Genomic DNA, 27,577 nt, shown 5'->3' on the forward strand with positions numbered 1-27,577 from the left:
TCTTTTGGGTGAGCAGCCCAGGACTATAACCACTGAACCACACAGTAAAAAAATTTGCACCCTTAAAGGTGTAGCGCTTATGGCTGAATCCTGTCCACACCCTCATTTTTTCTTAATTTGTTTTGGAAAAGGGTGCGTTGAGCACGTTAGCACCTTTAATGCACCTATGGACCCTTCAAAGCTGGACGGGTGCGAGGGTGCCTAAGGGTGTACGGTATTCTCTGACTTGTCGAACAACATGCCAGTAGTTCAATCAAGCGTGCTTTTAAAAGGACGTCAGCTGTTCGAGTTTTCCATTAAAAGACAGCTGCAACCTCGATGCGAGCAGCTATGACTGGGATCTGCATCCCAGAATGGGATAATTAACTGAATTATTTTAGCTTAAGTGCTAAGCGTCACTGACTCCAAATAGGGGGTCGCTGAAAAGGCATATATAAACTTGGAGAAAGTGAAGGGTATCTGTTGTTTCAGCCGGCGTCTTCGCTTCGGTGGACGCGGTTGTTGCGATGCGCGTCTGTTCTTTCAGTCTTTCTTCTCACTTCCACAGCAAGGAGGTTCAGAAACACCGTGAGGCCCACATCTTGGTATTATAATTATACTTGGAGATACCGTAACGTTAACGCAAAGTTAGACAGGTTGTCGGCAGCTTCTCGTAAGAAATGTTTAGCTTCCATTGGAGAGTGCACCCCAAAATAGAAATTCATCAGCGTCTTTTAGAGCAATCAAAACGTATGAAACTATAAAGCAGTCGGAAAAAGGGTGCGAGAAGCATACTTTGCACCCTTTCCTTGAAGAAGGATGGATAGCTGGGCGAGTTTGTAATGATACATCGTGGGAGGGAACAGCGCGAACAAGACGACAGACGAAGCGCTCGTCTTTGTGTCCTCTTGCTTCGTCTGTCGTCTTGTTCGCGCTGTTCCTTCCCACGATGCACCCTTTCAGGAAAGCCAAAAATCAGGGTGTAACTGTAACGATCCCACCCTTGCTATGGGTGCGACGACCATACTTTGCATCCTTTTGGGAGGGTGCAAGGGTGTCAGTTATAGACACGGAAATGCACCCTGAAGAGTGCAAATTTTTTTACAGTGCACAGCGGCGGCCCAGGGGTGGTATTCTGCCGGTGTCGCCTTTTGCGACAGGTCGCGTTAGGGCGGGGCCTAAGTGAGTGAGTGAAAACTTTATTAGCTCTAGATTCGGATTGTGTTCGGCGGTTTTGAGATGGCTTCGTCCATCTTGCTCAAAGGTCGGTTGCCCTTAGTCCAGGGCTCCGCTGGATGCTGCTGCCAGTTTTGCTCGCCGAATCAGACCTTCTTGGTCGACCCGGCGATCGCTGGAGAGCACTCCCTCCCATTGCTCCGCACTCGGGTTATCACTGGTACCACGCTTATCCTCTGGCATGCCCATGTTATGTGGTACAGCGTGGGGGGTTCTTGGCACCAAGGGCATTTGTCATTGTATTGTGTTGGATATATTTTGTTGAGTACGTGTAGGTTCGGGTAGGAGCCCGTCTGTAGCTGCCTCCACGCGACAGAGTCCTCTCTGCTAATGGAGTTGTCCGGTGGTGGATACCGCTTTCTGCAGCCCTTGTAATAATTTAGTATCGCCGAATAATCTTGGGGTACAGGTTCGTTCCCCTCGAGGTCGCCTACGTTGGATGCTCGGTAATAAGTGTACCCTCGAGCTATCCTGTCCGCCTCTTGGTTCCCTGTTACTCCCGTATGTCCCGGCGTCCATACTATCGTATGCCTGATTGGTTCTTCGTTTGTTTGTCGTTGTGTTATGTGGCCCCCAGAGCGGAGTATGCGGAGCGCTCTGTGCCCTATTCTGCCGCGTAGGTAGTTGCGGCATGTTGTTTGTGAGTCTGTAAGGATTTTTAGAGACCGTTTAGACCGATAGCCCTCCGCTCCCGCTAGAGCGACGGCCGCTTCCTCAGCCTCGACTATCGTACAGTCTTGTAGTGATGCGCTGGTGATCTCGCGTAGGGTTGAGCCAATCACCGTTGTTACCGCATTGCTGTTGTGCTGCCCCGCTGTTCTGGTGTATGTGGCTGCGTCCACGTATACCGTCGTTTCTTGGGGTGCTAATGTCTTTTGTAGGTTTTCAGCCCTTGCCTCTCTGCGTGCTTTGTGTAGGTTTGGATCCATGTTCCGGGGTATTGGCGTTACTTTTAGTGTGTTGCGATATTCGTCCGGAATTGTTTCTGTCCTCTGTATTTCTTGAATTTGATCGGCGCGGCCCAGTTTCTTTAGGAGCTCCCTGCCAGATGGGGTCTGTTGTAGTCTGCGCAGTTGGGAGACTAGTTGTGCCTCTCTCAATTCATCGAAAGTGTTGTGTAGTCCTAGGGCGAGGAGCTTTTCGGTTGAAGTGCTGTGAGGAAGGTGGAGTGCGGTTTTATAGGCTTTGCGTAGAATCACGTCCGCCTGTTGTACCTCACTCTTGATGGTATTGTAGTAGGGGAGGCTGTATGTCACTCGGCTGACTACCAGGCTTCTGACCAACTTGAGTGTGTCCTCCTCTCGCATGCCATGACGTCTGTGTGAGATGCGCGTGATCATGCGGGGCACTTGTAGAGTGGATGCTTTGAGTAGGGCGATAGTGTGAGTGCAGCGTTGGTTTGACTGTATCCACATCCCCAAGATTCTGATGAGTGTTTTTTCCGGTATTGACTTCCCCTCGAGGTAGACGTTCAACTTTAAGTCGCCGCTAGTGGGGACTGTGCGATTTTGTTTTCCTCTCCAAACTCTTAGGAGCTCTGATTTCTCGGTGGAGCATGCGAGCCCTCTTGCTCTGACGTAGTTCTCTACGCAGGTGGCTGCCTTTTGTAATTTCTCTTCTTTCTCTCCGAGCGAGCCTGTTTTGACCCAGATGGTGATGTCGTCGGCATACATGGCATGGTGTATGCCGTCGATTGCTTTTAACTGTTTTGCCAAGCCAATCATGGCTATGTTGAAGAGCGTAGGGGAGATGACCGATCCTTGAGGTGTTCCTTTATTTGGAGTAAGAAATTTGTCTGATCTGAGCTCCCCCAGGCCAATCGTTGCCGTTCTGTTTGAGAGGAAGGCTTTGACGTAGCCGTAGATTCTCCTTCCGCAGTTCAGGTCGTTCATGCCCGTAAGGATAGCCTCGTGACTGACATTGTCAAAAGCCCCCTTGATGTCCAATGCCAGTATTATGTTTTCTCCGCTCTTGGGGACGTTCCCAAGTACTTCTTCTTTGATTTGAAGTAGTACATCTTGGGTCGATAGTTTTGCTCTGAAACCGAACATGCTGTGGTGATACAGTTCGTTGTCCTCCATGTACTGTTGTAATCTCAGCGTCACCACTCGTTCGTACAGTTTTCCTAGGCACGATGTGAGCGAGATCGGTCTGAGGTTCTCAATTTGTAGTTTCTTGCCTGGTTTAGGAATCATGACAACCTCCGCATGCTTCCACTCCTCGGGGACGGTCTCCGCTTCCCAGTGTTTGTTGAGAAAGTCCGTTAATTCTGCGACTAGCTCATCACTCAGGTTGCGGATGAGTGCGTTATTGATCTTATCTGCACCCGCGGCCGTGTTTCTGGTTGTGTTTCGAATCGCTGCGTAGACCTCTTCTCGCGTGATGGGTCTGTCCAAGGTGTCGTTTTCACTTCCTCGATAGCGCTCTGCGTAAGCTGCTGGGTGTGTGTCCCCGAAGCACTTAACGCGTACTTTTTCCAGGAGTGCTGAATCTGGTCCCTTGAACTGGTGGATTAACCGGTAGATGGCTTTGTTGTTTTCTGCCTTGGTTTTTGTTGGATCTATGAGAGCCTTGAGTATATGCCACGTCCTCGATGTGCTCAAAGTTCCGTTGAGGGAGTCACTGAATTGTTGCCAGTTTTGCCTTGCCAATTGCGCCGCGTACTCTTCTGCTTTCGCTGTGACTTCTGCGATCTTAAGTTTTAGTTTTCTGTTGTACTTTTGTTTCTTCCACCTTTTGGTGAGCCCGCGTCTAGCTTCCCATAGCTTGAGCAGCCTGGCGTCCACCTCGGGTGTCTGCGTCGTTCGCGCGATTTCTTTAGTGTACTTGCGCTGTTTTTCTTTCAGCATGTTTCCTCACTCTTCTATCGATTGGATCCCTTTCGCGGCGAGATTCCCGTTGCATGCCTCTCGAAAAGCGCTCCAATCCGTAATTTTTGCCGATCCCAGCTGGCGCTTTAGCCTGTCTGAGGTTACTTGTGTTTTAAGTATATAGTGGTCACTAAAAGTGCGTAGAGTTACTCGAAGAAACGGAAAACGCCCCCGGCCCTTTTGTCGGCGGTGCTTTCATTCACTCCGAAAAGCGGCAAATACCACTGCTGTTTCACTAGCAGCAGTAGTTTCGTATTCTTGATTAGGAGTTTTTAATTATTGCAGAGGTGTTTACTTTTTATTTCAAGCAGTATAATGTACGTACTACAGTCAATGAGTAATTACATTGCAAGACTGATGGCACTTATGTAAATTTGTCATTTGTTTTACGAGTGTGATTGCGGTTTAAGCGGTGATGAAAATGGCGCCGGTCATTTCGGTGTCTGAAACATATTGTCGACAAATCAAACGCGTTATTCTTCAATAATGCTTGTATGAACGTTGTCCTGTACGTTTTGTGTCTGCTTAGCGTGTGAGGTGACCATTTAGGGGCGCTAGCATGCCTTATGGCCTCGTCCATTGCTGTTTTTAGCCGCATCGGTGGTTGGAACGTGAACGGCAACACGGAGGTGTCTAATGTTCAGGTGTAAAAAGTCGTCACATTGCTTTAAATCCACTTTGGCTCGTGCGGGCACTGTTTCGTGGTGCTAACGTGCATTAAAATGCATTGAAGGGCCATGTAGCCGCGAGCGCAAACGCTGCAAAGGCCATCTCGTCGCAGCGGGCAACGTCTGCCTCGTCGTCTGTTTACGACGGTGCAAAGTAAGTTCGTATGGCGAGCGGCAGCCGAGCTCAGCTGACGGTCGTAATGAATAATACCAGGCAGGAAGAGTGGGATCCATGGCGTCTAGTATCAATTTCCTAGCCCGTTGCCCGCGCGCGCCGCTTGCGCATTCCGTTCTTCGACGAAACGTAGTAAATCAAGGCGACGTCACGATGACGTAGCAGGAAAGTGGATCCGCTGTCGTCACGCTGCCGTCACCGCGGCTGGAGCCAATCAGCGAAGAGCGAAGTGGACATGGATCAAAAGGCGACACCGGGAGAATACCACCCTAGGGGCTATTAGGATCGGGTGAGCGTGGTCGGGCCGGAGAAGGGACGAGGAAGGCGGGAGACGGGGTTACGAGGAGAAAACAAGGAAGGAGAACTTTATGCAAAAAATATTTACATTATTTACAACAAAGGGTAACTGAGAGGGACTCTCAATGAACGAGAGAACTTCTTCAGGACTCAACAGGAGTGCCCTGGAGTCTCACAACAACAGCCGTTAAATAACGCACGGATTCCCCAGATCCCTGTCTGGGGAATAGTTCGAAGAATGACGTGTCCACTCAGACGGACCGTTGTGGATACTGTTGATACCGCCCACGGCAGGGGCGGCGCTGGGCCGTGGGGGCACTGTCGCAGCTCGGTTGATGGGAGAGGGTAGAGGCTCAGTAATTAAACACTGCTGTCTTTCACTCAGCACACCACCACTCTGTTCGTTGACCCGAGGGTCGACTCGGCCACGGAACGCCGCCATCGTCGCCGCATCTTCGGCCTTCGGCGGTCTTTGACTTCGCCGCTGCCACCATGGTCCCACGGTCCTGGAAGGTCGCTGCCTAATCCACTTAGGCAGCAGGGGAACCGCGAGCTGCCTTAATCCACAAGGCAGGGTGGGGGGGGGGGCATCCCAAACCCAACAGGGCGCAGCGTATCAAGTTACTTGGGGCGGCTGCTTGAAGCTAAGTAGGGAAATGGAGGGTTCACCATTGGACCAGCAACAAACACATTAAAGGAGCCTAAAAGAAATTGAGCATAACGCATGGCTTGTTGCCCGACGCTATGCGAGCTTGAGGCCTTTCCTTGTGGGTTTATTTATTGCGATCGAAGCACGCGCGGAATCTGTTCGGCCACTGCAGTTGCTTGCTTAACAGATATTCCGCGCCGGCACAAAGTTGCCATGGTCTATCTCCGAGCGTCCCCGACAGCTTAAGGCCGATTCACACGACGGACCGTTCGCCCGCGGCCCGCGCACTACGTGTGCACACGACGGACCGTTCGCCCGCGGCCCGCGCACTACGTGTGCATGCGTCAGCACTTTGAGAGGCGCGCTGGATGCATGGATGGATGGCGGCCGACAGCGCGCCCCTCAATGTGCTGACGCATGCACACGTAGTGCGCGGGCCGCGGGCGAACGGTCCGTCGTGTGAATCGGCCTTTAGCTGCTCCCGCCGCGGACCCCCGCTTCGGAGCAGCCTCCGAGGGTGACTCTGCGCTTTGCAACCATACAAGCGCACCGCACAGACACCGGGAAAGAAGTAATAACACTTGCTGGATTGGATGGTTGGGGTTACAGATGCGGTATTTGGCTCCCTCCTGGGGAACGCTGCACAGCACCCGAGTGAAGGAATTGGGAGTAGGGGTAGGGAGGAAGGATGGGAATTGGTGGCTATCGCATTGGGGTATGAGTGAAGACTGTATACGGCCGAGAGCACTCTGGACAGGCCCGTGTTACTTAGGAAGTCAACAAAGCCCTGCAGGGCCTGAAGTCGCTGCTCGTTTGGGTGTAGTACCTCAGTTTTTGTGTCAGCAGGGAGACCTAATTTGTGATGTGTCTGCAAGTAATTACACAAACGCCGCACTTAGCCAACGCGACTTTGTCTCCCTCGCCCGCGTGAGGGCAAGGAAGCCTTTCACCCTCACCTAGCACCAGCGCGCTTGGGTTGCGGAGGTGCCACCACTCGGACCTACAGCCGTTCCGCGGCAGTGCGCGGGTGCTGTACATTATTTTAGGAACCTATATGGCGGCAGTGTGGAACTCTGGGGCAGTGAACTCTGTGGACGTCCTTGGGATCCGAGCGTGGCAGCGTCCATGCCGTACTGTTTCCGCTGCGCAGGTGGGCCGCGAGGCCGCACGCCGTGCGTCGACCGCCAACGGGACGCCCAGTCGGCCCAAGCTCATTCGTCGATTCTCGGCGCCCGACGGCCTGGGCTCCTCCTCCTCCTCGTCAGCTGTGGTGGCTGCCCGGCGGGCGCTGCCCCGGAGGGCCTCCGAGAAATGCATGCTCCTGCGCACCAGCGGCTCTACCGTGCTCTGTCCGGCAGTGCCTTCGTCGGCGCCTTCTTCGAGGCGCTCGCTGCTCATGCTGGAGCCGGCGACCAAGCCGAGCAGCCGGGCTTCCGTGTTTCCCCTCATCCTGGAGAACGGCCTCAGCGAGGAGGACGAGCCGACGCCGGGATGCCTGCGGCCCAAGGGTGAGGACGACGACGAGTCTCGGTCCAGGTCGCCGTCGAGAGCCACGCCAGACTCGAACGACTCCAGGTCAGTGCTACCATAGTACAACACGAGCAGCATTTAGAGCGGAGAAGCTTCTCAGCAAGCGCGTATACAGGGTCTTCGAAATAGCCACCCCCGATACGTCTGCAATCCCGGTGAGAGGAACCGCATGTTAGGCTTTTAACAGCAGAGCTGTTCTTGTTCGAGGCTTCGATGGGACAAGGCGTCGTAACGCCTCAGCGATGTGGAGAGAAGGGGAAAGCAAGCGCCAAGCATGGTAGCAGCGTAGTGGAGGATGGAGAGCTTGCGCCAAGCACAGGTGCAGCGTAGTCGGCAAAGGGGGGAAGCGAGTGCCATGTGCAGGTGGGCGGAGCCAATGTGCGGGTGAGAGCACGTGCCGAGCGCAGGTGGGTGGAGTCAGGAAGAGGGGAGAGGTGTCGGCCAATTGGAGAGCGCGCTCCTAACGGATGGTTCGGAGCAGCGCGCTTACAGACGCTTTACAGCGGCGTATCATGGGGGCTGCCATCTTTGATCACGGGATTACGCCGCCATTACACGCCTCCTGACTGCTCGGCGCGCACCTTGTCACGATGGCTGTTGCGTCTGACGGTTTGGTTGCGACAGCCAGTGCTTCTGCTGATATGGTTGTAAACTAGTAAAAAGACGGCCCTGTGGTTTGTATAAAGCTTTGAAGGACATGTGACGACACTAATTTGATCACTTGAGGCGTGAAAGTGTGATCGGGCTCCATGTCGCGGAGAGCCGCTCAGCTCTCCGCCTGTTCGAGCCGACGGATGGAGCACCTGAATGCTTGTCTGGATACGCTGAAGAATTAGCTTAATGTTTTTTGTTATTACCTAAAACGGCAAGGTTTAATGCTCCTGAGGCAGCGCAGACACCGCTCTAAAACGCTCACATGCACATCGTACGCATTTGTTTTCAACCTGTTAACGGTGCTTCGGAAACCTCAAATATTTCCTACAGGCTTGTTAAACACAGAAAGGAATAAATAGACAACACAATGTTAACTAATCATGTAAGCAGTTCCATGCATCAAGCAGCCTTCACAAGCTGTCGTGCAATCGTTTCGAAGGATTCCACGTATAAGAGTTATAACGCGCGCATGGCAACGCGTTCATGCTACACGAAGTTCCCAGTTATGTAAGCCTCACAAATAACAGAATTATTTTTTGCGCTCACGAAAACGACACACTAAGACAATAAGGCTGTGATGGGAACAGCCAGTGCAGAGGTGCATGACTTAACTGCTGATTAGCTTACCGCTCTCTGGATGTTAAGTGGAGAATGACTCATTCTGCAGAGAAGAAGAAGAGCCGAATGCCGATATAAGAGAGGCGAGCAGAAAAAGAGACGTCTACGCACAAAGGGGCACACCGAGTGTCGCTTCGTTAGTGAATGGACACCGCCATGGAGAGTGATTATACAGAGACAGAAGAGTCGTCGTCTAGGGTCTCATTAAAAGTTGTGCGAGAGTAGCATTAAGGCCAACGTGTGACGAAAGAGGACGAGTGTGACGAAATGAGTTCCGCTACTGTGACCGTTGCTTGTGTCAAGCGTGGCCCGCATGGAGCGTTTTTCCGGGCGATTCGTCAGCGTCCACGGCACCGGGGCGATTTTTTTTTTTTGCCGCCGGAGAGTACGTTTTTGCCAAATCGTCGGGTTCTGGCGGAACAGGAAAAAACGTCGACGCCGCGCCTACGCCGGGAGAGGGCAGCGACAGAGGACCAATGAGAGCCGGAGCGAGCGTCACGTGATTCTTGACGGAGCCACGCCGGCCGAGACGCGCTCGCGAGCTTGATCTGGCACTGTAGCTTGACCCACAAGACTGCGTCGCGCTTCCCGGGAATACGGCTGTTAGACGCTGCGAGGGTACCGAGGTTTGTGTGTCGGGTTTCTCGGCCGAAACGGCCGAGTAGCGTGTTGTCTTTCGGAGGAGTCGCTCTAGCTGGCCGTTCCGTAGGGTCCCTGAAGGGCACGCGTAATTGGTAGCGCCATGTGTGACAAGACGTCAAGGCTCATCAATGCTCTGTTGAAGCAATTTTCATCCGTAATTACTGATAATTAGGACGGGTGCATAGCGAACCTTTTTTCGTTCCAAGAAGAAAAACTGCAAATAGATTAAAATGTAACAAGTGACTTAAAGCTAGACTTCTGCTTCGCCAGATGTTCTTGCGAGGTTAACACTGCATTTAATTAGGCCGAAGTGCTTGAAAATGGCCAAATTATCTTAAAAACAGGGGCTAGATATCGCTTGTACCTGTACGCGTGGGCGATCTGTGCGAATTAAGAGCGAACCGCTACCATTTGAGAGAGCGATCGCGTCGAAGAGTCCAGCGGTGACATGTATTTATTCCGAAACGGGCGAGTAGTGCGCCGCCATCTTGTCAACGTATCCCGTAAAGCGCCCGCTCGGCTGCCGACCATGCGGGAGTGAATTCGTCGATGCCGGCGCAGGCGTCGGGTGCGCGACGTGATTTCGCGGGCACAAAACGCTCCATGCGGGCCACGCTTCCCTGCCAGGTCTCTACCAAAGCACGGCAAAAGACGTTGAGCATGGTGTTAACTTGAACAAGGCAGACACCCGCTGCTTTTCCGGTGTGTGGATGGAGCCCGATGGCCAAGAGAACTAGTGGGGTACCGCTTCGTTGTTGGATCATTGCGGCAGCACTTGAATTTGAAGCATTGTGGACGAATGTGTGAAATACATCTCTGTAATCCAGGGTTCGACGGATTCCCGTCTGGTCAGGTAGTGGCATAGTGGAATACATCTCTGCAAATCTACATGGAAATATAATCTACATCTACATCTCTACATAGCATAGTAGAAATACATCTCTCCACTGTCTTTATAGTGATATGCGCCTACTTGGCACCAAACTTACCAGAAATGGTTGCTGGAACGTTTGTCATACAGAACATACCACTGAATCGCAGAAACCGACCAATGGTAGGGGTAGGTGACTTCCGCCAGAGCGCTATGTCAACCCCCACCTTCCTGGCAAATTTAGGAGGAACGCTTGGACTTCAACTTGTGAGTTCACTGCATACCGCCCATACCAATAGGGCTAATTTACGACCACGAGGGGTACGTGCATCGACTATAGCGTTTCACAACGAGAACGCATACATCAAATCTGTCCTGTGGCGGGTACTTAGCATACCATAAAGCGGCACTCATGGCCATCGACCTGGAACTACCACCACCCGAAAATAGACGCCGTTCAGAAGGACAGTGCCCTCCAGATGACTTTACCGCAGTGAAAAGAAACTTCTCAGAGTTACCCCTCGAGGAAGCCATCGCATAAACGCACCAATGTACTTCACTTAAGCTCGGCCGCTCTGGCTGTCATGAGTTTCATACATTTATACCTGCAACGGCACTGTAGCATGTGATTCGTTGCTAACCAGCACGGAGCTCAGAATGGTGTGCGGTTTGGTGTCCAACGCAAACTAAGTTTGACAAAAGCGCAGAATACCACAGACATAATCAACGGCGCAAACGCACCAACGGAAACAGCAGTATTACACAACGCTTTGGTATTCGTAGCTAGTCAGGAGACTTAAGTGCACCGGTACTTTTTGTTAGTTATCGTAGTTACGGAGCTTTCTGCGACCAAAGCACAACGTTTTCACAAGTGGTCCAGCTGAACTTACTATGGATCGGAAGCGTTACGTCGGAGATATTCCTGGTACTGCAAAGCAAGGAGCGTGGCGGCAGTAGCTAACAACTACCTAAACTTAAAGTTAGATGCACCAAAAAGAGGTTTTGCACTTATTACCTGTCTCTAAATGCACCAGTAACATTGGGCGGGGAGGCAGAGAGAAAGCATTTTATTTGGAAAGACCGTGACCTGCCTTCGGAAATGAAGGCGTGTAGCTGCAGGTTGCACAACAAGAAAATGTCGGTGTCTGTGGCGAAGTGACAGTTTGTTTTTGCCGTCAGTGTTTTAATATTCGTTCTTTAGCAGGTGGTGATTGCATGACCTTGCTTGTAAAGGGGTCTGGTGTCTTCAGTGGACGGGTACCATTAGAGGAAATATTTAATATTGAAGCTGTCATGGTACATTCCAGACGTCTGGCCACTGTGGTTTCTCGTTTGTTTCTTTTGGGCTACGTCACTATTCCATTTTAGTAAAGCGCTGATCCTATTTATCTGACAGCAGCTTGAGACAGGGGGCGCTGTCTTGTTCGTGCACCCGTACTGTGCTCGCTTTCTTGGCGTTTTTTTTTTTAATTTACCAAGTCATACAGTAGCGCCCTTTTCTAAAACAAAAGGGTTCTAAATCGAAATTTAATGTTGCGATATTGCGATAAATAGTGCTCAGTAGCTACCGAAAAGACACCAGCGCTGACAAAGTAAATATTTCGAGAAGTCAACAATTGTGCAAACACAGAGCGGGTGTGTGTACAGTCTTCTCCATCTCGAGGTTATTAGCCGTTATCCTTTTGGCGGAGAGCATCGGCCTAACAGCCTCGCCTCCACAGCCAGCATAGCTCTCGGCCTTGGTCTATGTCAGCACAAGCACCTAAATCCAGCCGCCGTGCAAAGTAGTGGCCCCTAAACTCTTGAAGTTTTCCCCTTATCCCTATCCCCACCCTCACTGGCTTCCTTTCAAGGGTTGCTTAATAAAAGTTTTTCCCTCCTCCTCCTCCTCTCAAAGGGACAGAACAAAGGTGAAATTAAAGACATTGAGCCCGGGCGAGCTTAGATTTGGGGGCCTTGAAGACAATTTGCCATAAAAGAAAAGGAGCAGACTGCTCAGCAAGGAAACTGGACTCAATGTAATGAGGAAAAAAGAAAAGGTCTTGACACGGGGAGAAAGCACCACTTGGAGCTTGGGGAGACATAAAAAAAGCGAAGGAAACGCAGCTGGGAGGAAAGGGAACCGCAGACGACGAAAGCAGAAGACTCAGGCCGCCAATCGCAGCAGTGAGACCAGAGAGGGCCGACCTTGGCACTGCTCACTCGCGCCGCCGCCTGACGTGTGCAGCTGCTCGAGCCCGGCGGCGCCGAGCAGCGATGGGCGCAGTGCGGGAAGCGGGTGCCGTGCAGGGCTAGCGAACAAAGAGCGCAGTGGCTGCTCTGCTGGCGTGCAAATATAAATACACGTCCGCGATTGCGGCAGCCAACCCTGGTCCCCCCACTGCCGATGCTTCTGGCAAGCGAGCCGCCATCTGCCCCGGAGAGCACACAATGGCCTGTCGGTGTCGTTGCGGCGAGGCCGTGAGTGGCTCGCCTCGCAAAAGGCATATCGGAAGCGCGGGCCACCATCGTGACCGCCGGTAGCCACCGTTTGAGTCGCTTATTAAGCCGAAGGCCTTCAATGCCTCATACTGTCGTTAGCAGCCGTGTCGGCAAATGTGTCCGCGTTTCGGCGTCAATACTTAAAAAAAAAACTGTGTCGAGGCTGAGAATCGAACCAGGCCCTTTGGCACTTGAAGTCATAACTACTCAGTTGGCATTTTAACTAGTCGTTAACCACTCATCACTAGTTAGTCATGATTGTTTAATGACCAGTTAGTCATGATTGGTTAGTTATGACTAGTTAGTCATGACTAGTCATTACTAACCATGACGAATGACTGATTAGTCATGACTGGTTAGTCATCAAGCAGTCATGAATGGTCATGACTGGTTTGTCATGGCTGGCTAGTCATGACTAGCCAGTCATTAACCAGACAACTAGTTCGTCATTAACGAATCATGACTAGTTAGTCATCAACTAATTAGTCTTTACTAGCTAGTCATTAACCAGTCATCAATTAACTGGTCATGACTAGTTAGTCAATAACCAATCATCACTAGTCATGACCAAATCAGTCATGGTTAGCCAAACCATGTCGCCCCATAGCCGCCTCGTGTGCGCCTACGGCCGTGCAGCCAAATTTGCGTGGAAAGGCCTCCGCCTCGCGCACTTTAGTTTCGGGTGTTTTATTTAACTAACGGGGACATGAGCAACCGTCAGACAATTCCTGGCCCCATTCTGGCTGTTATACTCATAGTTGCTATTGTTGTTGCCATTTATACGCACAAATTGTGCACACCACTTTAGTTCCAGCCATAGAAAGGTTCATTTAGATGTGAAGGCAGAAAGTTCATCCCGAGCTATAATTCTCTGGCCTGATCAGGTCGAGAAGAGGGGAAGACCGAGCAAAAACTCCCCCAAAAAAAGGTGAGGGGAATGGAAACGATTATGATGGATGGCGATGTGGAGAGAAGAAAGGGGTGGAACACATTCGAACTGAGCCGCGGGTAGAGACCCGCGTTTCGCACCAAACGGAGTAAGGGCCAAATCACCACGACAGCTTTCCAAGCCTCGGTCTGGTGGCCGGGAACTCGTCCTAGTTCGTGACCCACATACTTCTGGTGCGAAACAACGCGTGATCAGTGCTGTACTTCAGTGCTATACTATATGTGGATGAAATCGGCGAATACACCTCTGTTTATCATTACGTCGTGTAATGCATGGTGTACCCGCTGACGTGCAAGGGTCATAATTAAATAGTTTTAAGCGCAAAAAACAGACAAGGGGCATAGGTAGGTGACAGGACGAAGCGTCAACTTCCAGCTGATTTTATTGCATGCGTAAAACGTACTTATGTAGCTTGTCACATGCGCAGGTGGGTCACCTAAAGCCCAGGAACGACATGGTAAGGCGCGCTCCAGGAATTTCTTTTCACTGTTCGTTCCGACGTAGAGTGGGACCGTGCGGTGGCCCAGGGACCCAAGGGGGGTCTAAACACACTTGCCATAATAAGGAGACGAGGAAAGGGGAATGAGGGGCTCGTTATAAATATGAGAGAAGCCAACAGCCACAGAAACCAAGGGGCACAGGGAATTTTTTATTTTTTTAATTTATTTATTTTGTGCTCTTGTTCGGTTCAGAATATTACTGAATATGTCATCGCTTAAAGCTAATTGATTAGAAAAGCAGAAGAAAAAACAACCACATGCCGCCGGTGGGATCCGAACCCACGACCTCCGAATGACGCGTCCGGTGCTCTACCGCTGCATGAGCTACGGCGACGACTGTCAAACCTTTTGCTTTCGGGGGTATTTATGTCTTACAAATAATCTAACCTTGGGAGTGTTCACCAGCGCCACCCACGCTCTTATGCGGCGGACGTAGCACGTCCTGAGTTACCGCTGATGTGACGTAGAACGTCATCGAACGGCGAGGGTGGAAGCTGTGGAGAACCCTCTTATGCTTCCCTAAGGCATCAAGGCTGCCAGAACCGAGGCCCTCGTTAAGCAATTAAGCAGACGAGGAAAGGGGAATGAGGGGCTCGTTATAAATATGAGAGAAGCCAACAGCCACAGAAACCAAGGAGCACAGGGAATTTATTTTTTTTAATTTATTTATTTTGTGCTGTTGTTCGGTTCAGAATATTACTGAATATGTCATCGCTTAAAGCTAATTGATTAGAAAAGCAGAAGAAAAACAACCACATGCCGCCGGTGGGATCCGAACCCACGACCTCCGAATTACGCGCCCGGTGCTCTACCGCTGAACTACGGCGGCGGCTTTCAAACCTTCTGCTTTCGGGTGTATTTTTCGGGGGTATTATTTTTTTATTAAAAAAAATAAAAAATTCCCCGTGCCCCTTGGTTTCTGTGGCTGTTGGCTTCTCTCATATTTATAACGAGCCCCTCATTCCCCTTTCCTCGTCTGCTTAATTGCTTAACGAGGGCCTCGGTCCTGGCAGCCTTGATGCCTTAGGAAGCATAAGAGGGTTCTCACACAGCTTCCACCCTCGCCGTTCGATGACGTTCTACGTCACATCAGCGGTAACTCAGGACGTGCTACGTCCGCCGCATAAGAGCGTGGGTGGCGCTGGTGAACACTCCCAAGGTTAGATTATTTGTAAAACATAAATACCCCCGAAAGCAGAAGGTTTGACAGCCGTCGCCGTAGCTCAGCGGTAGAGCACCGGACGCGTAATTCGGAGGTCGTGGGTTCGGATCCCACCGGCGGCATGTGGTTGTTTTTTCTTCTGCTTTTCTAATCAATTAGCTTTAAGCGATGCCATATTCAGTAATATTCTGAACCGAACAACAGCACAAAATAAATAAATAAAAAAATGAAAAAATTCCCTGTGCCCCTTGGTTTCTGTGGCTGTTGGCTTCTCTCATATTGCCATAATAAAGTTTTTTTTCTCTCTCTCACTGTTATACAATACAATTGATGTGTCGCTTACGCACAAGTTTGCCTTTGTTTTTGATAAAAAACGCTGCTAACAGCGAAAAGAAATTCCTGGAGCGCGCCTTGTCATGTCGGTCCTGACCTTTTGGGTGACCCACCTGCGCATGTGACGACAAGCTATACAGATACGTTTCATGCATGCAATCAAATCAGTTGGAAGTTGGCGCTTCGTCCTGTCACCTACCTATGTGTCTTGTCTGTGTTTTGCGCCTTAAAACAATGTAATTTTGAACTAAAACCAACTAGCCCAGCAGCAAGCGCTCTTGACGTGCAAGGAAAAAAATAACGAAATATACCTTGCAGGCTTCTTTGGCTTGAATGAAGGAACAAAATGTGCGCAACTTAACGCAGGTTCGTAATAGGGGACTTTATAGCAGGATGACTCGCTGAGGGAGTTGTTTCTCGCCCATTCTGCCTGGAAAGAGCGGTCATGATAGGGCTGGCAACGAAGAGAAAAAGGCGAAGCTTTTGTCGGGGATGCAGCATAAGGGTACAGTGAGCAGTTTCAAAGAGCAGAGAGAATTGAAAACCAGCCCAAAGCTTAAAAAAAGATAACCATGCGATAACGTTGACAACGACGCGTTCGGAACGCACCATTGTGGATAGGAAAGTCACTGGCTGGACGCTAATAAATATTTCCTGGTGATTCTACCGCGATAGGCCGCTACTGCTGCATGTTAACTTTTCGGTTGGCTTGTGAAAATGATACTGGTCTTGCAGCGCACACAAAAAAAGCAGGAAAATGGGGCATTTACCCTCAAACATGGTACTGAGAAGAGAGGTGCGGCATTCTCTTTATTATGCAGTTCTGTGCTAGAATGTCCAGAATTGCAGGCGAGGCCTCTCTCTTTTGGCTTTCATTCTCATGTCCGCTGTGCACGCAGCTTCCAATTTTCCAAAATCTTCTTCACTATTTTTTTTTTAATTGTATCGCTAGGGGCTGTGGAAACATGTTTTCAATTTCAGCTTGCCCTCGGCTCTACCTACTGGAGCGTAGTTCTTGTTTTGTGTTGTAATAGCCGCGCCCGAACTGTTCTTGCGGTGGATCATGATAACACATACTTTCTATGGCGCTTCCCACGGCGCTGTGTGTCGACTGATCCCTTATAAAAATGGACTATAGACAGTCTATAGATTTCTTATTGGCTCTATTGACTTCCTATAGATATTGATATTTTTCTATTCATAGTCTATAGATTGTCTATTGACAAGTCTACTAAAAATGTGTGGCCGTAAATCTATAGATTGTCTTTAGTCTGTCTATGGCATTTTTCAATCAAATCTTTATTTCAGTTTGTACATGCAAACTGGGGATGGTGAGAAAAAAGCAGTGAATGATACACCGCTTGACGGGCCTCACCGTCCTTACAAGTCAGCAGTTGGCACGAGGCAAAAGGAAAAAAAAACACTGTTGAAAAGTGGATACAAGTGTGCTTGTGAAGAACAATGCATTATAGAAACAGATATCTAGCAATTGGCAGTAATAATTATAGTAAAAGACTGTGAAGTTTACACAGAGTGGCATAGTACAGCCGGACACTTCGCATCACTGTAGTACAGATTGCTCAATAAAGCTTTTCCGGATGGCAGACAAAGACAAAATATTCACTTGGTCACTGAATGAGGTATTGAGGAACTTTGGCACAATATACCTTAACATACAGAATCCATAGTTAGTTCTGCATTTTGGTAGTGCAAACCTACATTGCAACCGGATGTCGTACGATGAGTGGCGATATGTCATTGGCACAATTTGAGAACTAAATGAATCATCCTTTTTTATCACTGTTTTGTAAAAACATGCAAATCTGTAGTCAAATAATTTGTTGACAGGCATAATATTATAATGTAGGTAAATGCGTCTAGTAGGTGAATCATAGGACCCGTTTACGATTGCACGAAGCATTTTCTTTTGTAATGTTTGCAGTTTTAGGACGTTAGATACCGTTGTGTTGCCCCAGACAAGGAAACAATAGCTTAGGTGGGAATAGAAAAATACATAATACAAAGTAATTTTAGTTTTGATAGGTAAAGTATGCCTGTTACGCAACGTAATTCCGACGATTCTAGAAAGTGTTGATGCAAGGTTATTAACATGTGCATCCCATGTCATCGTACTGCTGAATGTTACACCCAATGATTTAAAGGTGTCCACGTACTCGATCACACTGCCACTGAGGTATAGCGAGGGGCGGTGAAATAGTTGTTTCCTTTTAGGAAGGAACAGTACTGCTTTAGTTTTTTCTTTATTTATCTTATGTGTTGCCTATAGACTTTTCTCCAGGATTTGTCTATAGAAAGTATACAGACTATATAGACAGAAATCTATAGACACTCTATAGACTGTCTATATTTTTTTGTAAGGGGTTACTCCATTTCGCTTCTATCCATCGGCTCGTCTTCGGCAACCGACTGCCGAAAGCACTGAGCCAGAGCCGCGCACACATCTTGCCATCGCACGCGGTGCTTCTGCCTTAGCAGTCCAGATGGTGTCACCGTTATCCCATTGAGTGTATGCAACAAAAAAGGAAAACATCAAAAAAGTGAAAAATCGCATTAGTACTCTGTCTTCCCTCTTTAGAATATCTTCGATTTGATCCACTTAAGATTCAATGTGGTCCAAACCAGCGACGCTTTAGGTAACGGACACATCAATTGTTTATATATTAATTTGATCTTATGGGAAGAAGCTTGGGTTAAACTGTAATGAAAACAACGCATTTTTCTGGACGCTTGCTTCATAGTTCCGCCGATTCGTTTAGACTAATAAATATCACCTGCAATAATGACGGCAATCCTATATTAAGGTCAAGCAGTTCGAAGTGAAAATATGTTGAAAAGATATCTGGGCAGGAATCAACCTCTGCGAACTCATTGCGCTATTCACCCGTAAGTATAGATGGGAGGAATGAAGAAACCAAAATTTTGAAAAAAAAAAACAGCCTTTTCTCGTTCTTGTCGCAAGGTACGAGTAGTTGGGAAGAAAAATTGTGTTGTTTGCTAATTTCACATCAGTTTAATTCCTTAAAGGCCCTCGTTAAAGGGTGTTACATAAGATGTCAGGCACGAAGAAATGAAAAACAGAATAAGTACTGATAATTTTCCGGAAATTTATACAAAGAAAAGATTTTCATTGTGCAGGTACTTGCGAAATTCTTTCAAGGTACACAAAAAGAAAGAAAAGAAGGAAAGAAAGAGAAAAGAAAGAAAGAGAGAAAGAAAGAAAGAAAGAAGGAAAGAAGGAAGGGAGGAAGGAAGGGAAGAAGGAAGGAAGGAAAGAAGGAAGGAAGGAAAGGAAGGAAGAAAAGAAGGAAGAAAAGAAGGAAAGAAGGAAGGAAGGAAGGAAGGAAGGAAGGAAGGAAGGAAGGAAGGAAGGAAGGAAGGAAGGAAGGAAGGAAGGAAAGAAGGAAAGTATTTATTTAGCATAAAACATGAAATACAAAAACACAACTTCAGGGACCCAACAAAACTTGTTTAAGGGTCCCGACCACTATAAGCTATTCCAGTCGCTGGAATGCCGTTCCAGTCGCTGGCAGTCCGGGGGAAGAATGACGAAGAACAGAAAGTAGTTGAGTTGGCGTGAGTTTCATCTGGTAGATTCCTCTGGTAGAATGTGAATTCACTACTTTTCCTTTTCCGTATTTTTTTGTTTTGTACAAATTCTAGCTCTAGGTTCCAAAATTATCAAAATACTCCATCCCTTGTACATGAGTGCGTTTGTATCCGATATGCACCCTGGCCAATCCCCCGCCTTGGGTATGTGCCATTAAGCCTGAGGACATCAGCATCATCACGTGCAACTTGCTGCTGTTAGCAGGTGCTAAGGGGAGGGGGGGAAGTGCGCAGATGTGGGGTTCCTGACGTAGTTCAGTATAAAAGAGAGTTTATGGCACAAGAAAACTAGCAGTGCGGCGAAAACGACGAAGAGCAGGTAGGCTGGACTGAGATTTTAAAAAAGTTATACTGATATCAAAACAGTACGAGAAATGGATGAATCGAGTTGCTCGGTTTTGAACTACTTTAACTGATCGAGTGACAGTTATATGCCTGTTTCTGAGACCGGATGGGAGATGCGCATTCTAATTCTGATCTGGCTAGTTATTTGTATTCCAGGAGCTTCACATATGCTGAGGGGTGGAGCAGAGATGACGCTTTAAAAATGCTCGTTTTTTGTTAGCGGTTGATATAAGCATTCCACGTAGGGTCATGACAAAGATCAACACCAAGATGTTTGTACGATTGGGCAAGGTCGAGAGGAACGTTAGATATTTTCACCGAGAGCCTGTAGATCTTTAGCAGAAAGGGCACACCAGAACTAACACAGCAAGCGCATTCAGTCATTGCGCCAGTTTTGTACTTGAGTTGGTTTATCTTGTAGAGAATGTTGGTTGAAGGTGTTAGTGACATTAAGTGACATTTTTGTAAATAACACAATCGTCTGCAAACATTCGAATATGGCAGTCTAATTTCTCAGGTACGTCTTTAATAAAAAGTAAAGCCAGAAGTTGCCCAAAAACATATCCTTGGGGAACGTTTGAGGAGACTGGCAAGAAGTTAAACGTTTTTTTATGTTGACGACGACTGCTTGGGACCGGTGAGATAAGGATTCTTTTATCCATCCTAGTCTTCGGTATTGAATTTTAAGCGGGACACATAAAGAAAGAAGTGTTTGTTAGGTACCTTGTGAAGTGCATTAGCAAAGTCGAGGAAAATAGCTCGGTTTGGAGGTTAGCATCAAAATCGAATGAACCCATCGCAGTTGAGAACTATAATCCTAAATCTTGCTGCCCTATCTTCAAGTTTCTGAACTTCAAAAGTAGGAATGCTTTTTTGGGAAATGCCTACAAGCTGGAAGCTGTACCTGCGCCAAGAGTGTGGACAGAGGAGGATTTTCCGCCTGATGATCAACTCGCTTGGAAAGAGTTAAAGGACTTTGCGAAGACGAATAAATGTGAAACGAAGTAGTTTTTCCTACAACAGATTAAAGCTGAACGGCGGCATCTACGGATAGAACGCCACCGATGACCGTGCTGTACAGCTTGAACAAAACCTGCGCTGTCCGAATGATTATCAAAATCAGTCCTTTTAGAACCAACCCACTTAGCAAAATCAGTCCGTTATTTTTTATGCCTGCAAATTTCCACAGCCTTATTCCAAAACAAAATTATTTGTTGTCTCTAGTTGACAGGTGTGATGCAGATGTGATCTTAGGAACTGAAACTGAATCTAAGCATCTCAGACTCAGAACTTTTTTTTTTTCTAGCGCATTTACAATTTACAGAAAAGACCGTATTGGCACCAAAGGAGGCGTTGTTGTGATTGCTGGGACGAACTCGGTTCCGTCTTGACCTCTCGACGAAGATTCACAGCTGCAAATGCTATGGGTGAACATACGGCTGTTTTTTTTTTAAATCTTAGCTGGCGTCTGCTACAGGCTACCTAGCTGTTGTCCTAACTTCACTGATAGCCTTCACGATACTGTCGCTAAAGTTTAGGCTCCGTTCCCTAAATGCTGTTATAGCTCTAGCGGGCGATTTCAATTATCCGGTCATCAACTGGACTACGAACATTGTACGCAGCGACTGTGCAAACAAAGGTGAATGCACGAAAATGCTTCATTTGAAATTTTTCGTTTGCAATAACTTGTGACTTCCCTAACTCTGCTGTTGTGGACCTGTTTCTTACGTCCACCCTTAGAAAATTCTACAACAATGGTTACTGAGAAAATAAGTGACCATTTTGCCGTTCACGTCAATCTCTCCTTCGAAGTCGAGAATTGCGATCGTGCAAAGAAACAAATCAAAAGAAACAAGTCTATTAATAGTAACCAGGATCAAGCACGCTTATAGATAAACCTTAATGCAGTTGCAGATTGGTGCGCGGAATGGTTAATGGAAGTAAATACTGATAAAACTGTTCTCCTACGGGTCACGAAAAAGAATAATCCCTTCCAGTTTACATACACACTGAACCACGAAAACCTACTGCAAGTTGACAACTACAAGTACCTCGGCGTAACATTAAATAAGCACCTTAGTTGGACTAGTCACGTCGACAAAATTTGCGCTGCTGCTGCAAGGAAACTTGGCTTTCTCCGCCACAAATTAAAGTCTTCCCCACAGTCCGTGAAGCTATTAGCATACAACACGTACATTCGACCTAAACTTGAATATGCTAGTGTGTCACGGGATCCATTTCTCAAAAAAAGATATACATTCACTAGAGATGATACAAAGAAAAGCAATCCGGTTCATTTTCAACAGTTATCATCGGAATGCTTCACCGTCCGCCATCATGTCTGTAAATAATATTCCATCCTTGGAAAAAAGAAGAGCACTCGCTAGGTTAAAATTTCTTTTTTCACTTTATCACCAACAGTTCAATTTATCTTCCAAGGACTACCTGCGCCCACGCTTAACCCGGCATACTAGAAACGTTCATGACCACAGCCTTACGCCGTTCTTTGCCCGTACAAACCTCTTTAAAAACTTTTTTTGTTCGCACTATCGCTCAGTGGAACAGCTTGCCAGCTCTCGTCTTTTCCGCGCATAATGTTCATGATTTTGAAGAACGCTTGTCCCCTATCATCTGAGTTCTGTTTGTAATCCTACGTCTGGTGTTTTATAATATTTCTTCCTTTTTTTTCTTTTTGACAATGTTGTTCATACAGCAACCTTTTACTTTTGACTGCCTTTATGTTGATCATTCAGGTGTTTTGTAGTGTTTGTCTGTTTTCTTTCTTTCTTCTTTGAAGTTTGGTGTGATCTTTGGCTGTTGTTAAATTGCCCACTCTGCTTGGCCCTCGGGCTGCAGTATTTTGTAAATAAATAAATAATAAATATATTGTTACAGAAGGGCACACGTGGATAACCTGGCGTCAGTGTTCGTTGATTTCTCGGCTTTTTGACATCCTCCACATGGTTTGGAACTGCCGCGAGCAACGTAAAGCGTACCGTTTACAGCAAATCAGCCCTGAGAAGTGGGAGGGGTAGCTGGCTCACACAGAGCTCCTCCCCCATTCAGGGCCAGCTGATTGGTCAGGCCTGGATGGCCGCATTTGCCAATGGTTTCCGGGCCTGGCTGAACCACCCGCGTAATTACTCTATGTTAATAAAAATGGGGTGGAGCGCATACGGCAGGTTCTCTCAGATCATGAAACGTTCTTGGACCATGTATATCCCTTAAGAGAAAAGAATACAACAGGTGTATCTTACCGGTACTCACCTATGGGGCAGATACGTGGAGGCTAACAAAGAGGGTTCAGCTTAAGTTAAGGGCGCAACGCAGCGAGCTATGGACAGAAAAATGATAGGTGTAACGTTAAGAGACCGGAAGAGGGCGGAGTGGGGGAGGGAGCAAACGCGTGTTAATGACATCCTAGTTGAAATCAAGAGGAAGTAATGGGCTTGGGCAGGGCATGTCAAGCGAAGGCAAGATAACCGCGGGTCCTTAAGGGTAACAGAGTGGATTCCAAGAGAAGGCAAGCGTAGCAGGAGACGGCAGAAAGCTAGGTGGGCGGATGAGATTAGGAGGTTTGCGAGGATACAGTGGACGCAACTGGCAAAGGACAGGGTTAATTGCAGATACATGAAGAGGCCTTTGCACTCCAGTGTGCGTAGTCAGGTGATGATGATGATTAATAAAGTTTATTCTCTCTCTCTCTCTCTCTCTCGGCTTTCTGTCTTGATGGCTTTTAGGATCGGTCTATCAACGACAACTGGATTTTGCTTCGCGACAAACTGCTGGAATGTCAAACAGCATGCGTACCAGTGTTACAAATTTCTCCTTGTCAGTCCTTGGTTTATGACAGCTATAAGCACAGTATACGCAAACAGAAACCAGCTCAGACTTTGAGAAGCGCTGGAAGGCTTATCATGAGCAGCCTCTTCTCGTGAAAAAAAAAACAGATAAAGGAAGCTAAAGATTCTTTCTTTAATATTGAAATTGCCAACGTGACGCGGAATGACCATAAGAAATTTTTTAATGTTGTAAACCCCAGTTCTAATGTTCTTCCGGGTTTAGATAAAGATGAAATGCCGATCGATGAAACTGTCTTGGCGAATGAGCTCAACATTTTCGCGAAACTTTGCAATGTTTGTTCATTCTTGAAACCTGCCTGCACACCGCTTTAGCGCTTACTTTGGGATGCAAGACTCGACCAGATTTATCTTGGTTGATCGCATTCTGGCGCAGCCGATTCTACGTTGTTCCAGAATGATGGGGTAACTTTGCACGGCGTATCTCGAAAGTTCTCTACCAGCTTTAAATTGAGCCCTGCCGAGAGCGGCGTGGATTCCTTTCGACGACTGCCGAGCCCGCTTGTTGCTTACGCCGCCGCCGCCGAATGATTCAGTCCATTGTGGGCGATGGTAAGCCCCAGTGAACAGTTTACTTTTAGAAGCACTTTTCGCTGTCTTCCCCACTGCCTGGACGCCCGTCACCACTACGTGGCAGTATGTTTGTTAGTACTGATTTCAGTGATGAAGACTCTTTCCGGCACTTGCGTTCTGGAGTCTATTGGTCACTCCATCAATGATATTACTGTTTCCTGTTCTGGGGTTGAGTGTGCCGTCGACCGTTTGCCTCCGAGCTGTAGTCCCGGACTGGATAGTATTTTGACGAAGCTGCTAAAGCTAAGCAAGGACATATCCGACTGTTCCAGCAGTCTCGCAACTGACAAACTGCCTGTTTATCTAAACTGCCTGGTTATTTTTGTCTTTTAATCTGCGTTATTTTTGTCTTTTCATCTGGAGATAAAAATTCACTTAACAATTACAGGCATATCTCAGTACAGAAATAACTGATGGGCACGTTGGTCGGACATGATTTCTTGTGCAACAGCGCAACGGCACAAGGCCAGGGGACGAGAAGGGACGATACGCAGCGCTGACTAACGTTGTTAGTCAGCGCTGTGTTCGTCCCTTCTCGTCCTCTGGCCTTGTGCCGTTGCGCTGTTGCACAAGAAAGGCATTTTCGCTCACTTGCGTTTCATGTAAATTCCTGGAACACGTTATATCATCCCAAATCATGCAGTACATGATGATTTATAAAGACTTCTTTTCAATCAGCACGGTTTTCAACCTGGGCGTTCGTGTGAATCGCAGCTGTTCGAGTTGATTACTGATTTTCACGAATCTGTTAATTCGTCTCAACCCATCGATGCCCTCTTTATTGATTTCGCTAATGCCGTGGACCGCGTCCCTCACTATCGATAAATCTATAAGCTTAACTATTGAATTTATCTCCTTGGGTCATCAACTGGATCACAGATTTTTTGTGTAATCGTTTTCAATCCGTTGTCACTAACAAATATGTCTCCGCTCCTGTCTCAGTGAAATCGAGTGTTCTCCAGGGCTCCGTCTTAGGACCGATTCGTTTCCTCGTGCACACAAATGAATTATAACATCACCTGTAGTATCCGTTTTTTCGCAGATGATCGAGTCATTTATCATCCCAATAAAAGCCTTTGTTATCACAGTATCTTGCAGCATGACTTAAACGTGGTTTCTGTTTGGTGCACATCGTGGCAAATGCAAATAAATAGTGAGAAATCAGAAGCACTGATGTTTATTAAAAAGCGCCATTTTGTACTTCATACCTTCTTCATTAGAGGCGATGCCACTGAACATGTATCATTGTAAGGAGATAGCGCCACCCAGCGGCGTTCGTGAGGAGAAGAAGACAAAGCACGAGGAGCGCGTGCGGAGGGGAACGCGGGGCAGGTCGAAGAGGATTACGTGGCAGAGAAGGGAAGAGCGCGGTGGGCGACGGACGTGGAAGAGTTCTGCTGGCTCCCCGAGTTCCGGGCTTGGGCCTTAGCCGCAGACGTCCGGGCCACCAGACCTGGACTTCCATCGTCGAGAGCCTCAACCACCAGGCTCAGGCGCTACTCTTCTCCGTCCATCCGTCAGCTGCTCCACACAGGCCGCTTCTGGCGCCTACGTGACTTTTCCGGGATACCAGACCTGGAAACCGTGCCGGGAGCCCACGGACGCCGACGCTGCGGTAGCGTCGCATCAACATTGGAACGCCCAGAGACTCCCTGACTGCCCGACACCCAGCCAGTCCCCGCTCGTTGCTCGAATAAGAGACAAGTAGTGTGACTTTCCTCTTTGACTTTCTTTTCCCTGTATTGTCCGTAAGCATTTTGTTCTGTTCCCCCGTGTGTTTTTCCCGTGTGTTGTTGCGTTGCTCTCTTGTTCCTTTCCTTTTTTCTCGCTCATATTGAAATTGGTTTCCTTTCCGATAAAAGCCGCCTCGTTTATTGTTTGTACTTTTGTGTCTGTTTAAAATAAGGCCTGCAATCACACAGATCCTCACAAATTTGGCGTCCACTACGACAGGACGAGGTCGGTTATTATTTCTTTGCCTGTTGGGTTAATTTAGGAACAATATGAGCGCTTCAGATTTGGTTGCTTTAGGCGAGCGCATGGGCTTGTGCGGCGCGGAGTTACGAGCGTGGGTGGAGGACGAGCTTCGTAAGGCACGGGAAGAGAGAGCCGCTGAGCGTGAAGCTGCGAAGCAGAAATTGGATTTAGAGGCACGGAATTTAGAGACGGAGAAACAGAAATTGGAGTAAGAGGCGCGGAACTTGCAGCTAAAAATAACGCTCATGGAGGGTGGCGCAAATCCTCCGAGTGACCGTGGAGAGCGTACCGTCGCACTGGCTAGCTCCATTAACCCGCACAGCCTCATACCACAGTTCAATGAAGCGCGAGATGACCTCGATGCCTACTTAAAGAGGTTTGAGCATGTGGCCACGGGGCAGGGTTGGCCAAAAGAAAAGTGGGCAACGGCGTTGAGCTTGTGCCTTGGCGGCGAAGCACTTAGGGTCTTCGGTCGGCTCTCGCCTGAGGATGCCGTGGATTATGACAAAGCGAAGCTTGCCTTGCTTGAGAGGTTTAGGTTCACCGCGGAAGGGTACCGAGAGAAGTTTCGCCAGAGCAAGCCCCAGGATGGAGAAACGGCCTCGCAATATGCTGCCAGGTTGTTTAGCTTCTTTGACCGTTGGGTCAAGATGCGGGGAGAAGGCCGCACTTTTGAGGTGGTTCGCGAGATGGTCGTGAGCGAACAATTTCTGAACAACTGTCATTCTCGTTTAGCCCTTTTCTTACGTGAGCGGGAGGGCAAGACAGTTTCCAAGCTGGCGGAGGCTGCCGATCATTTTCTCGAAGCACAGCGGCAAAATAACTTGTTGTTCTTCAAAGAACAGGGGGAGCATACGATGAATAAAGCCAAGGACGAGGTTTCAGGTTCACAATCTCGCCTGCGGTGTTTTCTTTGCGAGAAGACTGGGCACAAGGCGGCGGATTGTCGGACGAAGCCGAAGCAATCGTATTGCACCTGGTGCCGCGAGGTAGGACATGATGCCCAGTCGTGCAAAGCTAAGAGGCCAGGAGACCGTGAGGAGTCCTCCTGTTGCATGACACCTCGATACTCACATCCCGATAACCCTGCAGAGGTAACGCGCGTAGAGGGCCAGTTGGGGGAGATGGTCTGTCCTTCCAACCCGGTGGAAACTGCTATGCCCGTGGCGCACGATGAGGTGTTCGGCCGGCCTGGTTCGGTTTTACGGGATACGGGCAGCACCGGCATTGTTGTGCGTGAGTCCCTTGTACCGGCAGCGGCGCTTACAGGGAAACAGGCTACATTATTCTTGGCCAATGGGACCCGTGTAGAAGTTCCGGAAGCGGAGGTGGTAATTTCTTCTCCACACTTCTCGGGTAAGGCCATCGCGCGCTGCTTGTCTACACCCTTGTACGACATTATAATAGGCAATGTCCCCGGGGCTAAACCTCCATTCTCGGTCGACCCGCCAGTTCTAACTGATCAGGCAGTTTCTCTTGCCATGACGAGTTCGGTCGATGTTCCTTCCCTTACGGTGACAGCAAAGGTTTCAGAGAGTAGTAAAAGCCCCACTCTGAACACACTCCACTTGTCACGGCCGG

General features: G+C 48.3%; 1 protein-coding gene across 1 annotated transcript in view; it reads left to right on the forward strand.

Moving 5' to 3' along the window:
- LOC149325823 (adenosine receptor A2a-like) overlaps nucleotides 1-27,577 on the forward strand; it is a 350,480-nt gene that overhangs the window by 153,702 nt on the left and 169,201 nt on the right. The window contains exon 3 of the mRNA XM_089565149.1: nucleotides 7,025-7,449. Within this exon, the coding sequence (XP_089421275.1) occupies nucleotides 7,025-7,449 (425 nt within the window). The remainder of the gene's footprint in view (nucleotides 1-7,024; nucleotides 7,450-27,577) is intronic.

The sequence above is a fragment of the Amblyomma mixtum genome, chromosome 10, assembly GCF_055824585.1.
Source record: "Amblyomma mixtum isolate Tamu chromosome 10, ASM5582458v1, whole genome shotgun sequence".
NCBI classification, from domain to species: Eukaryota; Metazoa; Arthropoda; class Arachnida; order Ixodida; family Ixodidae; genus Amblyomma; species Amblyomma mixtum.